The sequence below is a fragment of the Hippopotamus amphibius genome, chromosome 1, assembly GCF_030028045.1.
Source record: "Hippopotamus amphibius kiboko isolate mHipAmp2 chromosome 1, mHipAmp2.hap2, whole genome shotgun sequence".
NCBI classification, from domain to species: domain Eukaryota; kingdom Metazoa; phylum Chordata; class Mammalia; order Artiodactyla; family Hippopotamidae; genus Hippopotamus; species Hippopotamus amphibius.
This window is the reverse complement of record NC_080186.1, coordinates 212,709,339-212,726,332: the sequence shown is the minus strand read 5'-3', so window position 1 is coordinate 212,726,332 and position 16,994 is coordinate 212,709,339. Positions and strand designations below refer to the sequence as shown.

At 38.8% G+C, this 16,994-nt stretch overlaps 1 protein-coding gene across 5 annotated transcripts in view; it reads left to right on the top strand.

Annotated features, from left to right (window-relative positions):
* Positions 1–16,994, top strand: part of RASGRF2 (Ras protein specific guanine nucleotide releasing factor 2) — a 233,544-nt gene that overhangs the window by 70,420 nt on the left and 146,130 nt on the right. For all 5 annotated transcript variants that reach the window (XM_057740270.1, XM_057740256.1, XM_057740266.1 and 2 more), the window contains exons 3-4: positions 12,556–12,703; positions 15,667–15,756. In XM_057740270.1, the coding sequence (XP_057596253.1) occupies positions 12,556–12,703; positions 15,667–15,756 (238 nt within the window). The remainder of the gene's footprint in view (positions 1–12,555; positions 12,704–15,666; positions 15,757–16,994) is intronic.

Here is a 16,994-nt window from a genome sequence, read left to right as displayed (position 1 = left end):
TTCTGTCCCTTTTCTTTAATGTCACTGATCTGCAGGCCCCTCTTCTCATCTCACCTGGTGTCCTTTCCACAGGCTTCCACCCACATGGATGGAACTGCCCTTCCTCTCTGCTGGGTACGTGCTACCTGCACCATGTACTCTTTTCATGTAATAGTCACAACAGCTCATGAAGTATGTGATGCTATCCCCGTTGAGTCTGAGGTCTCAGAGAGATGAAATAACCTCCTGAAGGTCACTGGTCTAGTAATGGCAGAACTGGAATTCAAATCCAGGTCAGGCCTGTGCACGTAACCACCAAGATAAATCGCCTCCATTATGTGTAGAAGCTGACAAATATGCAAATATGCATTATTCTCTATTCAGCTCTCTATTTATCGTCTCCCCTGGGTGCTCAGAATTACTTGATACTCAGTAAGTCCAAAGACAAACTCATAATTTTCTACAAGTGGCTTCTTACCCACTTCTTCCTTCCTAAGGAACAACAGTCACCCAAGCCAGTGGGATGTCATCCTGCACCCTCCTCACTGCTCAAATCCAATCAGCCACTTGTGACTTCAAACTATACTACAAGGCCATAGTGATGAAGACAGTATGGTACTGGCACAAAAATAGAAAGGAAGATCAATGGAATAGAATAGAGAACTCAGAAGTAAGCCCAAACACATATGGGCACCTTATCTTTGACAAAGGAGGCACGAGTATACAATGGAAAAAAGACAGCCTCTTCAATAAGTGGTGCTGGGAAAATTGGACAGCCACATGTAAAAGAATGAAATTAGAACACTTCCTAACACCATACACAATCAGCCACTTGTGGATTCGACCCCTGGAAATCCAGTCCCCGTGGTTTTCATTGTCGACAGTGGTTTCCTGGGTTATTGCCCAGGTGCATCTCCTGTCTCCCTTCCAAATTTGCCTTGTTCTGATCTATGGTCCACACAATTACCGGAATACCCTTTCTGAAGAAAACATCTGATCTGCTAGAAGAACTCCAAGGTTCCCTTTAGTTATTTGAGTTATAAAAGTCAATTTACTTCTTATTATAGAAAAATTTAAACAGATACAAAGGTTGAGAGAGTAGTATAATGGTCCCCCATGTTGCTTTTAAGAAAAAAGTATTTGTTCACTCAACTGATATTTATTACCTTCCTACCAAGTTCTGGGATGCAGTGAGCCGGTCTAAATGAGGACCCTCCCCAGCTGACCTTGGTGAGCTTCTCATGCCATCCCCTCCCTTGGTGTCCCGGGCTCCAGTTATAGCATTGCAGACAGTAATTCTAATGTGCTGGGGTATCCCTCAAGCCTGAGTAACTCCAACTCATCTTTCAGGACTCAGCTCTCCGTCATCTGCACCATCTTCCTAGATCTTCTTCCAATGGGCTGACCATTCCCTTCTGTGAGCCCCCACTGTAAACTGTTATTTTTCTCAGAGCACCTATGAGATTATTGCATTGACTTGCTTGTCTGCTTCTCCCTGTCAGCTTGGATTCCTCCAGCACAAATGTGTCCTGCTCATCTCTTATCCCCTGCTCCTGGCAGAGTTCCAAGTTGCTTTCCAGAAATGTGTGTACCAATTTAATCTCCCTCTGCTGGGGTATGAGAAAGCTGGAGTCATTTTTTAAAAACCTTGATTATATTGATGGGTGGAGAATGATGTCTTGGTGTAATGAACATTTCCTTGATTATTGGTGAGACTATTTTTTGCTGTTGTTAATATTTGTCTCTGTTTCCTATGTGAATTGCTTTCTCATGTCCCTTCTCCATTTTTCCCATTGGTGTTTTTCATATCAGTTTGTTTATGAGCTCTTTGTATGAGAAAGATATTATGTCTTTCATATTTGTTGTAAACCTGTATCCTTTTTTTTGGTCTTGTACTTACATCTATGGCATTTTTTTTGACATAAAGAGTTTTTGAATTATAATGCAATAAAAATACTGCTTTTGGGGGGAGATCGTTCCATTGCTTTTAAAAACATTATTATTTTTTAAATTGAGATATAATTCACATACCATAAAATCCACCATTTTAAAGTGTTCAATTTAGTGGTTTCTAGTATATTCACAAGGTTGTGCAACCATCATCACAATCTAATTCTAGCACATTTTCAACACCCAAGAAAGAAACCCCGTATCCATTAGCAGTTACTCCCTATTCCCTGATTTCCCTAGCCCTAGCCAACCACTGATCTACTTGCTGTCTCTATGGATTTGTGAATTTTGCACATTTCATATAACTGTTTTTCTCTTTTATACTTAGCATAATGTTATCAAGGTTCATCTGTGTTGTAGATAATGAGTCCTCCGTTCCTTTTTATGGCTGAATGCTATTCTATTGTATGAATATACCACATTTTGTTTATCCATTTCAATTGATGGACACTTGGGTTGTTTCTACTTTTTGCTATTATAAACAGTGCTACCATGAATATTTGTGTGCAAGTTTTTGTGTGGAAATATGTTTTCAGTTCTCTTAGATATGTACCCAGCAGTAGAATTATTGGATCACATGGTATCTGTATGTTTAACTTTTTGAGGAACTGCCAAACTGTTTCCCCCACGGCTGCCCCATTTTACATTCCCACTAGCAATGTATGAGGGTTCCGATCTCTCCACAGCCCCGCCAAAGCCTGTTTCCATTGCTGTTTTGTTTAGAGTCCTCATAGTGGAAATTAAATATGAAAATTTATGAACCTCTTTAATCCATTTGTGTTTAATGAATATACTTAGAAATATACTTTTGCTAAAGAATTTTGGTGATCATAAAGAGAATTCTACCAAACTTATTTATGCATACATGTAAAGAAATAAAAGGCTCAGTGTTAGGAAAGAGTCGTCAATATCAACTGTGATATAAAACATTTTCCTCAGTTTCGTAATATAGTAATATAAAATGTATTTACTTTTCGAAGCATTGCTTAAAATTTCTTTCTACCAAAGTAATAACTTTACCATTATTGGCTTTCTCTTATATTTCCTTATAACAATATGTTGCTTGTTTTTTGCATTTAATTTTGCTTTAGAAAAGATTAGTGACAACTTTCCACATGCCCCAAAGTTAGTCAGATGTTCAAGTAATGAACTACAGTTGTGAACTGGAAAGAAGGAGCAATGTTTAAAACAGGGAGGTTTAGTCCTTAAATTTTATTCCTCTTTTTGATCTTTCCTAACAGAGAAGCTTGAGTTTTTACTCATTGTAAAGGGGAAAGCTGAGGAGAGAAGAGCCTGTTTGTAGAAAGAGAAGAGGTTAGTGGGAGTGAATGAGTGTTACCGACTCTGACACGGATGTGATACCTGAAAGATATTGATTAGTCAGTGGAGTGGATCTGTTGATGTGAGAGAAGTTGAGAGCCAGAAGCACGGAGGGCAGCAGTGTTAAAGTGGCCGTGAACGATGCCTGGAGGCCTGGTCTTGCTGAGATAAGGGCGCTGCTGCTCCTGCTCACACAGTGCTGGGACAGGAACTGCACTGCTGTCCTCCTGGACTGGATTTCCCGCATTCCCAAAGACGCCACAATGCCCCTGATATGAGGAGTGCTGAGTCCAGAGTTTTCTCAATCAAATTGAGCACGATCCTGGAGTTAGTGGGAATGTTTCTACCCGTTACGTGACTTTTCAGCTTCAGTTTTACTGTAGTTCTCTCCCCACCCCGACCGCTCTCCCTCCCTCCCTCTCTCTCTGATATTCTGTGTATATTTGCTAATTATAATATCTAGCCTATTAGACATGCATCTCTCTCTCATTAGCAAATATGTCTTCAATCAAAATAGCTAAGATAAGGTTCCGGCCCACGTAATAATTCCTTGCTAAGCTGATATAGTTTTTTCCCTTCTATAGAAATAATTAAGGCCTATGGTTTTATACTGTGCCTCGTCTCTGGACTCTTCAGGATTCTACTGGAATATTTCCTTCTCTCCTGTCTGGAGTAGTGGTGGTTTGGTTTGGATTGTAAATATTACACAAGAATATTTTACTCCAATATATGTGCCATCTGTTGGTACTCAACAGATTAGTTTGGCTTTCATCATGTTGATATATATGGCTTAATTTTATTATTCCCCTTTGCAGCGAGAAACCATTTTTTCTTGTGGGAAGTTAGACTAAATAACAAAAATAAATAAATAAAAACAGAAGTAATGGATAGATTAGGCAAAAACTCAAACTTGAGCATTATCTAGTAACAGGAAAATTTAATCAGACAAAACATATATTGGAAATATAGTAGAATAGCAATAGCAGTGCTCTGAAAATTCTTACACTGACGGGAAGCCATCCATGTGTTTTGAGTTGATTTGACACAGTCAGGAGTAGACTTTTACTTACTAGTGGGATACATAAAGAAAGCTTTAGCAACTCAATCAAAAAATGGGCAGAAGACCTAAATAGACATTTCTTCAAGGAAAACGTACAGATGGTGAAGAGGCACATGAAAAGATGTTCAACATCGCTAAATATTAGAGAAATGCAATTCAGAACTACAGTGAGAGATATCACCTCACACCAGTCAGAATGGCCATCATCAAAAAATCCACAAAAAATAAATCCTGGAGAGGCTGTGGAGAGAAGGGAACCCACCAACACTGTTGGTGGGAATGTAAAGTGGTACAGCCATTATGGAGAACAGTGTGGAAGTTCCTTAAAAAATTAAAAATAGAGCTACCTTATGATCCTGCAATCCCACTCCTGGGCATATATCTAGAGAAAAACATGGTCCAAAAGGATATATGCATCCCAATTTTTATTACAGCACTGTTTACAGTAGCCAAGACATGGACGTAACCTAAATGTCCATCGACAGAAGAATGGATAAAGAAAGTGTGGTACATATATACAATGGAATATTACTCTGCCATTAAAAAGAATGAAATAATGCCATTTGCAGCAACATGGTTGGTCCTAGAGATTGTCGTACCAAGGGAAGTAAGTCAGACAGAGAATGAGAAATATCGTATGATATCATTTATATATGGAATCTGAAAAGAAATGATACAAATGAACTTATTTACAAACCAGAAACAGACTAACAGACTTAGAGAACAAATTTAATTCCCTAGGGGGGAAGGATGGGGGAAGGGATAGTTAGGAAATTTGGGATTGACATGTACACACTGTTTGGGATTGACATGTACACACTGTTATATTTAAAAGCAGCTTGATGCTTTGTGAAGACCTAAAGGGGTGGGATAGGGAGGTTGGGAGGGAGGCTTAAGACGGAGGGGATATGGGAATATATGTATACATATAGCTGATTCACTTTGTTGTACAGCAGAAACTAGCACAATACTGTAAAGCAATTATACTCCAATAAAGATTAAAAAAATAAAAAAATAAAAATAAAATAGGCAACCAACAAGGACCTACTCTATAACACAGGGAACTCTGTGCAATATTATGTAACAACCTAAATGGGAAAAGAATTTGAAAGAGAATAGATGCATGTATATGTATAACTGAATCACTTTGCCGTACATCTGAAACTATCACAACATTGCTAATCAGCTATACTCCAATGTAAAAAGCTTAAAAAAAGAGAGAAAGCTTTGTGATTTTAAGGTGGGAGGTTATCCCGGTAAGCTATATCCCAGTTAAATACTTTGAATGACTTGAAAATTATGAGAAATGAAAATTATTTTGTGAAGACTAAACCATGCAAAATAAATCATATTAGAAGACTTTTTTATTTCATTTGACAATGACTTCATTTGAATCACTGTTTTGTGCCAGGTCCCATGCTAGATGCTAGACTAATCTTTAACATTTTTTCCTGGATTATTGTGGAACATCCAACTGGTCTTCCTTTCTTTCCTTGTACTCCACCCCTCACCTCTGTCCTTTCCCATCACAGCAGCCAGTGTGATCCTGTTAAAAGGCTGGATTTTGCCACACCTCTCATTAAAGCTTGGCATCTCATGCAGGGTGAAAACCTGAGACTTTGTATTGGTCTACATGCATTAGAATCCTCTTCACCCTTCTGCCTCTCACATACTCCCCCCGCAGTAAACCAGCCACTTTGCCATTCCCCACATAGGCCAGACCCACTCCCATCACAGGGCTTTTGCACTTGCTGTTTCCTCTACCTGGAAGGCTCTTCCCCCAGCCGGCCACAAGGCTCACTTCTCAGGTCGTTACTTCAGAGCTGGCATCTCAGTGTGACCCTCTCTCACATCCTGGTTAAAAAAATTGTAACCCCATCTCCCCCACTTTCTTTCCTACTCCTCCATTTTTTTCTTTAAGGTCATCATCACCAAGCAACATACTATATATTGTTCTTATTTATTTTATTGTCTTTTGCTCCACAGTACAATATAAACTCCACCAGGGCACAGATTTTTCCCCCCTACTTTGTTTATTCCTGTATCCAGGGCTTTGAACAGTTTCTGGGTATATAACAGTCAATAAATATTGAATGAAAGAATGAATTTGGAGCTACAGGAACATATAAAGAAGGAAATACACATCACATCATCCCCCCTCACAGAGTAAATAATTGCCATTAGGATTTGTGTGTGTGTGGGGGGGGAGGGGGGTCCACTTAATATTATAGAGATGTTGGAAAAATACAGAAAAACACAAAAGAAGTAATTAAAAATTACCCATAATTGCTGCAACCAAAGAAAACTCCTTTTTGTGTTTGGAGGGTCTGTCTTTCCCTCTCTCTCTCCCTTACTTCCCAACCCCGTGTAGCTGTGATATACATAATTTCCTCCCTCTGCAGGTAAACATATACGCATGGGCGTGCACCAATCATATTTATTTTAATCTCCTGAGGTTTTTGTTATTGTTGTTGTTCATTTAATAGTGCATCTTGGGTATGTTCCATTATATTCACTATTCTTTAAAAATATGATTTTAAATGGCTCGTCTCATTCCATTGTATAGCTGTGCTATTGCTTGTTTAATCACTTCTGTGTTACATGCATGTATATTTAGATTGTTTCCATTTTCATATATTTATCTTGATGAATGAACATCTTGTTTCTTTGTACATTTTTGTGCAAGTCTTTATTTTTCTTGGGTTCGATTATTAGAAGTGAAATTACTGTGACCAAGGAGATGTATGACCTTTTTAACCTATCTTGATACATATTGTGACATTGTCTTCTGGAATGGCTCACTCCTGTAGAGAGTTCCCATTTTACCATATCTTTGCTGACACTGAGTAGTATTTGTTTTCTAAAACTCTTGATAAATTTGATAAACAATTTTTACTTCTTTGATTAAATAGGACCTGTTCCCTATATTAGTCATTCATACATTATAGTCTATGAAGTCCTTTTGTCTATCTCTTTTTTAAAAATTTATTATTTATTTATTTATTTATTGGCTGCGTTGGGTCTTAGTTGCTGCGCACACACTTTCTGTACTTGCGGCGAGCGGGGGCTACTCTTCATTGCGGTGCGTGGGCTTCTCATTGTGGTGTCTTCTCTTCTTGCAGAGCATGGGCTCTAGATGCTTGAGCTTCAGTAGTTGCGGCACACGGGCTCAGTAGTTTTGGCTCGAGAGCTCTAGAGTGCAGGCTCAGTAGTTGCGGCACACGGGCTCGGTAGTTGTGGCTCTCAAGCTCTAGAGTACAGGCTCAGTAGTTGTGGCTCATGGGCTTAGTTGCTCCACAGCATGTGGGATCTTCCCAGACCAGGGATCAAACCCATGTCCCCTGCCTTGGCAGGCAGATTCTTAACCACTGCTCCACCGGGAAAGTCCCCTTTTGTCTATTTCTTGACTCAGTAATTTTAGGCAGTATTATTGGCTCCCTGCTATAAAGATGAAGAACTTAACACTCATAATATTCTTACCTCTCCTCCCTCTGTCCCCTCTGTTTTTGTTACTTGCTTACTTTTGGCTCTTACAATGGTTGACTTTGTATCTTAAAATATCATTAAACTTCTATTAATTTATCAACTTCGGGGCAGTATGTGTTGACTCTCTGCTATGAAAGATATGTAAATTAAGACATTTAATGTGTTTTTATTCTCTTCTAACCCTGAGGTTTTATTACTTTCACTATTATTCTCTATTTATAAACTTTAAAACATTTACCTTCTGTTCTCTAAATTTAATTAAGCCTCTGTTGATTCTTAAAATTAAAAAACAGTGAGGGGTATTTACATCATGGTTATACAAATATTACGTACCAGCTATCACTGCTGATGTTTGGTTCCACAGAGAATGAAATATAATCATATGCAATTGTATATTTGTTCCTTGAAGGAGAATCTTGCATGCATTAACTTCTAATTTCTTTCTAGTGTCCTTTACTTCATCAAAGGTTTGTATTCTTGCATTCCATGTGATCTTTTGTCTTTGTTTTTTTGTTTGGTTTGGTTAAAAAACCTCCTGATAATTTTTCTCCTGTAGCAAGCGTGGTTGTTGCTAAATTGCTTCTATCTTGAACGGCACTTAATTAATTGGTTGCCTGGCTGTAGGAATTTAGGTTCAATATATTTTTCCTTCAATTCTCTATTGTGATCTAGCTTCCCAGGTTACTGACGAGAAGTACGTCAACTTGATACTCACTTTCTTTAGCTACCCCGTGGTTTCTCTTTGGAAGCTTTTATAACTTTTCTGTATCCTTAGAGATCTGATATTTTACCAGGATATGTCAGGGTGTGAAATTTTTTTCATTTATCCTCTCTGGCATTTGGATTAGCTTTTCTGTTTAAACTGTACCATGTTCAGTTTGAGGAAGGCTTCTTTGATTTCTTGATTATTTCTTCCCCATCACAGTCTCTGTTTTTTGTTTGTTTGTTTGTTTTTCTTTTCTTTCTGGAACTCCCATAAGATAGTTTTTAGACCTCTTGGATCTGTACTCTGTGCTGCTCAATTTTCTTTCTTATTTCTCATCTCTGTATTTTTGTTCAGTGTTCTTTTCCCTTGCAATCACCCAGCTTGGTTTTCAGCTCTGTCTGGTTTATTGGTTAGCACATTCATTGACCTGTAAAATTTTAATAATTGTTTTTGTTTCCAAGAACTCTTCCTGTTATCTGATTACTTCTTTTCCATGGCAGCCTCTTTTTGCCTTACGGCTCTACTATCCTTCTATATATCTCTGAAGATAATAAACCTCTGTTGCCGGAATTAGCCCTGTTTCTCTAGTATCTTTTCTGTTTGTCCATTTGAGTCTGTATTTATTAACTCTTGCTGCTTGATGGTTTCCTCCACAATGCTTAAAACAATAAACAATTTATTGTCCCCCACAGTGTCTGTGGGTTGGGAATCCAGGCACGAGTTAGTTGAGTGCCTTTGCCCTAAGGTTGCAAGCCAACAGTCAAGGTGTCAACCAGGTCTGCAGTCTCATCTGAAGGCTCAGAAGCGGAAGGATCTGCTTCTGTGCTTCAGATAAATGGGCCCCTAGATAGTTAGATGCATATCTCAGGAAGAATTTCAGTGACCCCAGATTCTTGCCTCTTCCCATATGTAGAAAATCATTTACTTGAGATATCTGTTTTTTGTGAATAGTAGTAATCTTTTACCAAGCTGTATGCTTGAATGCACATATTTCCTAGCCCAAAAATGCATGTATGTACTGGCTCCTCCCCTACCTCATCAGAGCAATTTCTTAGAGCTATCTCCTGGGCTATAGTCCTCAGTAAGACCCTGAATAAAACTTAAACTCATACACACACACACACACACACACACACACACACACACACACACACACACACAAAGGATATTTTCCTGGGTAGGCTGACAATCAAATGAAAGAGGGATGGAGGCCCTGAGGTCAGAGATGCTCTCCTGCTGGCCTTGAAGAAGCAAACTTCACGAGTTCTATAGCTGCAAGAAAATGACTTTTTCCAATAGCCTGAGTGAACACGGGTGTGGGTTCTTTCCTAGTCAAGCCTCCAGAACAGAATGCACCTGGGCTGACACCTTGATTGCATCCTTGTGAGTCTCTGAGCTTAGGCTCCAGCTAACCTGACCCATGGAAACTGTGAGATAATACGCATGTTCTGTTTAAACCAGAAGGTTGGGGTAATTTGTTACACAATAGAAAATTCATCCAGTATCTTTCACTCCTAGCCCCTCTCAGTGCCTTTCCTTTTTTGGTTCTCTCTGCTGTCTACAGTGGATGTGTGGTATAAAGCCAAGCTCTGTTCTCTCTAAGTCTAGCCTCCTCATGAGGAGCCTTCTTCAGGAAGGTGGCCCCCAGTCCACAGAGAGCAGGTCTTGGGCATGTCATTCCTGCCAGTTGTGCCTTTTATTTCTTTATCTTGGAGACTAGGGAGAGGAGGATCCAAACTTCCAGATGTCCTGAAGGCACTTTTTAATGAAAGACCCTGACGATCGTGCCCTTGCTGACTCCCATCCTTTGTATTTGTTGATTCTGGCTTGGAGCTTCTCTGGCCATTCTTGGTGGCAGCCATGCTTTTGCAAGGGGTCTGCATGTGTGGTTTCCTTGCTCTAATTTTCCCACCACTCTGATTCGACTTGGTTTTTCTCTTCATGGAATTTCATAAAACTTCTGGTCTGTCAATAGCATATTTTCCTGTTTTATAATGCTGTTATGGTTTCACTCTTTAAACAGAAAACAGTTTTCCTAGCATTTCAGTGGAATCTTGGAAGGGAAGGGAGGCAGATGTCAGTGATGAGTCTGCATGAATTCAGCTGCACATCCTGGTCTGGACTTTTTATAGGAGAAAATAAAATACTCTTTTGCTACCTAACACTAATCTAATATATTTGTAAGAAATTTGGCATATTTCTAATAAAGTTGATGAGAAAGGGCAGAATTTTTATTATAATAACTAATTTTCTCATGCTCTATTACTATTTCCTCCTTTTAAAGTACCCCAAAGCATATTTCTGTAAAGACTGTGTTCTTTTTTTCTTCTTTCCTCGTCTTCCCACTTACATTTACACAGCCTTTCTTTCTACTCTCTTAGGGTGATTTCTTAGAACAAGTGACTTGAAAATATTGCTGACACTATTTTTTTCTAACACTAATGGCACACATGACGTAAGTGCTGAGAATGTTGAGATAATTGAACTAAAATTGTGATTTTAGAATTGTCTTAAAACTCTTTTAGTTGCAAGTAACACAAAGCTATTTCAAACTAATTTAGGCTAAAAAGAGAATTTATTACATGGAAACTGCAGTAGTTTCTCACCAAACCCAAGGATAAAATTATGTTCAGATATCATGAGGGTCTGGAATCAGAAACTAGAAAGACAACAGGAACCCAGGAAGTCATTACCTTTCTGTCTCAGACTTTCTGTCTCTCTTGTGTCTGTTTTTCTGGACATCTGCTTATTCTTTTCTCTCTCAGCAGAATTACTTTGTTTTGGCATGGGTGTGGCCAAATATGGCTGACCAACAATAGTAACCTGAGTTTCTAAGTTCATATCATCTCAGTTCAAGCAAGTAAGTCAGAAGCAAAATCCCAGATTCCAAGGAGAAAGAATCCAGTTGGTTTAGCTTGGGCCAAGGATCTCTTATTGAACCAGTGAAATGTGGTCATGAGGGCAGATTTTGCAGTATAAACATAGCTGCCACAGCCCAAGTTCTCAAAGAAGAGGTAAGTGGGTAGAAGATATCTCAAGTGGGCAGATATCCCAAAACATGTCTGTTGTAATATTCTTGTTTATATCCAGTGTGCTGTTTCTCATTAGAGAGACAGTTTAGCTTGTGGTTAAGAACTTGGGCTTAGGGTCAGACAGACCTCGATTTGAATCTCAGCCCTGCCACCTACTAGCTGTGTGAGCTCTGTGAGGATCAGATTCTTTCTCTGTACCATTGGGGTGATAAAGCCTATCTCTTGGGGCTGCTTGGAGGATGAGAATATATATAGTACGTCCTACACACTCAATGAATAGTTATTATTATTTCTTACTATTATCATACCATTTGGGAACGATTACGTGAATGGAGGAACATGCATTTTACCACCCTGAGTAGTGTAAGAAGGTCTGGAAGCAAAAATCCAGGTGCCACAGAGATTAATAAAAAATCTAAGAGAGAACTTTGCCTTTTTCACACTTGGCCAAAGAAGTGGACGTAAGTTAGGCTGATGATGTTAGGGCCCAAGAATCTACACTTATTTTTAGAATGAAAATTTTGCCTCTGTTGGTTTTGGAAAGAGAGAAGTCAATGCTCATAGTCCTAAAGAGAGCCAGGCAGGGCTGGTGGTCACTGGTACCGTTCTTTCCAGCCAGTGCCTGTTCTGATGGTCCCTGCATTCATTCTACTTGGTGGCAGACCTGTTCTAATTGGCTAGTGCCTTACCCAGTGAAACAGTTTGAATATGTGCCATCCATCCAAAGACTTTGTTAGAGGAAATCCACTATTTTCTTTATAAAACAATAGATTTTCTTTGCATCTTTCTCATTTATAAGACAAAGTTGTGGGTTGCAGCCATCGTTAAATGAACTCTTGTGAAGGTTATGTAAGGTGATGGTTAAAATTCTGTGTAGCTGAAGGATACCAAATGTGAGCCAGACATTAATGTTTATACAGAGTGAGCTAACAAACATATTTATGGCTTCTTTTTAAATAAATGTAGTGTATGCTGTTCTATATGAAACTGTAGTTTTTGACTAACTGTAATTTTCTCTTAAGTTATGCAGACATTTTGATTGAGAGGGAAGTGTTAATGCAGAAGTACATTCACCTAGTTCAGATCGTAGAGACAGAGAAAATTGCAGCTAACCAACTCCGGCATCAACTTGAAGATCAAGATACAGAAATCGAAAGGCTTAAATCAGAGGTATTTCCCAGTTGATAGATTCCTTCGCATTGTTTCATGTGTATTGTCATCTCCTCGTGATTACTTAAGGCCCATCAGGGCAAAATTTGGATCCCAAACTTAGTTCCTCTGCCATCAACACGTATGTGAGAAGTGAATGTATCGTCTATGTTAGGATTAGGTAAATATGCTACCATAAAATGTCAGGATAATATGCTATTTTTAAATCATCTGTGCTCCTGGTGTCCTTCATTTGCTCGACTCTTTGAGTTGACTATAATATGTAACTATTTTTCAGGTTGACTCACAGTAATGATAATTGTGAGTCTGTCATAGATTCAGTTAAAGTCCAAGTGACAACTAAAGAAGGTCCAAACATGAATTCAGAAAGTCTTTACTTTTTCTCAATCTCAGGAGTCCAACCTTTTCCCCTCTAGAATTTTGAAAAACTCTTTGAAGTGTAAGACATATGCTAGGATGCATTTTTTTCCTCGAGTTGGAATTCACTTCCCAGCCCCGCTCCAAGTGTAAACTCCTCAGACTCTGCACTCCCAGGAAGTGAGATTGACTCCGGTGAGAGCAGAAGGTGGTCGTGGAGCTGGCAGCCATGGCGATGTGCCTGGGTCCTCCCTTCTCTCCGAGGCGCCTCCGTCTGTAGACAGAAACCTGAGTATACTTTCCCTTGCGGTCCTGTCATTCCTTGTGGGACGTGATCACTACCTGAAGAATTGAAGAGGAATGTAGAAAGTGAAGTTTCTCTGCCCTTTCTGACTAGTGGTGCAATAGCGTCTTCTTAGCTCCAAAGAAGAGAATAGGGCAGAATGAAACCCACAACCACTAACTGTATCCTTGTCGACAGAAACAATGCAGCTCCTCAGCCTTGGTAACTTCTTGTCATTTTTCTGTCATTCAGCATGTTCTTCTGCATTTCCTCACATCTTCTTCTAAGACATACTCTGCAAATCCTGTGAGGGTTTTCACCTCCTGCTGCCTGTGTGCATCCCCTCCAGCAGACAGCGCGTGGGTATAAGCTGATTCCAGTTGGGATCTGATTGCCCCTCTGCTGATGATAAGTTGCAGACTGTTCACCATGTCATTAGTGCTGTTAACTCCCCGAGCCAACCCTGAAATCTGAGACAGTGAAAACAACAACAGAAAACTTAACAAACCTGCATTTTAAAAGACTATATCAGGCACTGTAATTTCAAACAAAATTATTGCTCTGTCTTTGCCACAGTTAGCTAGAGCAGAGGCTCATCTGCGAAGTGGAAGAGGTTGGCATTTACTCCCTGAGAGGAACTCAGCACCAAGTGATGTGCCCCAATATTTATTTGTGTGTGCTCATCTGTCTTCATTATGTTCTATTTTAGTCTGAATATATATTGCAGCTAGACCCTGTCAGTAGCAGGTATGTCTTGTGTGGTCGCTTGACAGAGCCATAATTTATTTCCTACTCCTTTTATTTTCCCACTTCCCTGCCAGAAAAGTGGCAGAGGAGAGTATTTGGTAATGGGGCAAAATGTAAAGACAGGTCAGAGGGGGCAATTATAGCCCCAGTGTTTTAAGTGTTTCCTTGTTAGTAAATCTGAATAGGTCCTTGAGTTTGCAAGAGCCTTCAACTGAGTGATAGTCCAGGGAATTTCATGACTAAGTGTAGTTCAGAGACTACCTGGTTTTGAGTCACCCTTCACAGGTCACAGAACTGAGTTGGGGCTATAAAGAGATCCCAGGTTGTTTCAATTCTTTGTGCCTTTTTGTCTTTTCTTGGATGGCTTAGACCAACCCCTGGGCTCCAGAGTTCCTTTTGCAGTTACCATTTTCCCAAGGAGATCTGTGAGTGCCGTACTGTGTGTACTTGGAAGGCCATAGGCTGATTATAGGAAGCAGGAGCTTTGAGCTGAGTGTCAACTGCATTTGGAGATCACAGGGCATTACAGGAAGCTGCCTTTGGTGAGATGATTGACATGTCACTGAGATGCTGAGAAGACCTTGTCTGGTCATCACTGGCAGTCAGGGCCTAGTTTTGAACGAACATTTCTCTAACCCAGACCCCAGTTCACACTTTCCACAGTCACTTCTTTTTTTTTCCCCCCTTTGGAAAGGTATACCTGGTATTTTATTTAGATCATTTACAGATGGTATACCTGATTTTTACTCAGTAAAACATTTGAGGTAGCGAAGACATTTAGGATGTTGTGATTAATGATATCTGATATATATCATCATGCTTTATTAATATACCTCTTTATTAGTTACCCACATGTATATTAATTTGTAATATGCATTACATGTGAGAGTAGTGCAAAGGTTTCATTCAGTCTCTACATTTCAGACTTCATTTATTTATATTAAATTAATGAGGCATTGATCTACAGATGCTAGGATAAAATGAAATAAAAAACTCAAACTGTGGTCAGAAAAAGGAATCAGCATGTTTTAGTACAAGTAACAAGAAACTTATTGTACTAAAATTACTGGCAATCTTCTGAACAGAGTTACTCTTGGGAAACATAAATTAGAAGAAAAATGGAATACTCCCTACTTGGATTTGTGACCAGATACACTGTACTGTCTTTTTCTCATAGGATTAGTGGTCCTATTTTTCATTTAAGCTGCCTGTACTTAGGAAGTTTTTTGTTAGCAGAAAATAAATCCATGCCTGCAAGCTAGTCATAGCAAAAATAGTTTGGAGAATTTAATTGCAAGTGTGGCTCAAAGAAACGGTAGATGGTCTCCTAAAGAGATTTCAAATAGTAAATGTGAGATTCCACAGTCACTTCTTTATAAGCACTTTTGTTAGTAGCATAACAAAACAGACGTGGGGTAAAGTTCAGGCTTCCCCTGCCTCGGCACCAAAGGAAGATAAGGTGTGTAAAAAGTGAACATTTCCCGAGAATAAGCTACCTTGTAGGCATAACTTCCTATGACTTATGGGTATAGTCTAGTATTTCCCAAATCATGAAATGGACCATTTTGTGTTATAGATTATTGCTCTTAATAAAACCAAGGAACGAATGAGACCTTACCAAAGCAATCAAGAAGATGAGGATCCAGACATCAAGAAGATTAAAAAGGTAGGGTGCTGGGGGTTTCCATCTTCGGGAGAGTGTGGTGACCAGTGGTCTTTCTGTAGTGATGTCTTTGCCACCCTGACTCTGAGCTGAGAACAATCTTGGTGTTTCTCTTCTGATGGCTCCCAGACTTGTCCTTTGGAGTAATCACACGTGGTGACTTCTCTGGAAAAGCTTGATATTTCTTTCCAGTTCTGGGAATCCACTTGTGAATCCTGTGAGAAGGATGTCAAAGCCGGACATTAGGACAGACAGTAGTGTTCTCCAGTTGGGTTATTTAAGTGCTGCTGAACCTTCTGATTTTGTGCTGCTTTTATCTGTTGGGGGGAGTATTTTTTAAATTACATTTCAAAAACATTTCTTTTAGCTTTAGTCTTGAGTGCTTAGAGAAGTTTGTTTTGTTTGTTTTGAACATGTGAGAAGATTGAGTGAATGAATACATCTGCTCAGGTTTCTGGTTTATTGTTGTTTCTTTCTTATTTAATATCCACATAATCAGCAGCTCGTTCCATCTTACTGTCATTTACAGCTGTACAACTTTTGCAATTAACCAGACCCTGGCACTCATGTATTCTGCTGTGTTTGATTTATGTCATCTCGATTTTGAGTTCCATAATTTTAATTGTCTTGCATAAAAGCACTTACTCAGCTTTAACATTATATGAAAAGTTTCACAAAGAACTTTATTTTTCTCAATTTTTTCTTATTCTTGTTTTCCTATGCTAAGTAATTATTCCCCTTCAGTTGCAACAAAACTTTAACTAAATATTGCTCAGAATTTGAAATAGAAATGTTCTTTAGGACTAAGTTGCACTGTTTTCAGTTTTCAAGAAATAACAACGTAAAATAATAGTACTCCTCTCTTACACTTAAAAAATTTTTTTAATTGAGTTTGTTTTATTTTATTGTCACAAGATGAATGCTATTGCCTTTCTTTTTAATAGTATGCAGCTGCATATAAACAAAGATATCAGTAAAATACAATTGTAGTAAAGCCCTGTTGTGGAAACTGTTAGTAAGTATGCCAGCTTTTGCCTCAGCAGGTAATACTTGCCCAAGTAAATAGATTTTATTTAACACAAAATTCAGTTAAGTTGATTTTTGAAAATACTTCTGTTAAATGGAGGAGTAATGATAAAATACACATTTTTTGCAGTTCCTATCTTCCTATTTTTCAATATAAATAATTTTTTAAAAGCTTATTTTTGGACTTGTTAAATAGATTTTGAATTTAACTCCAT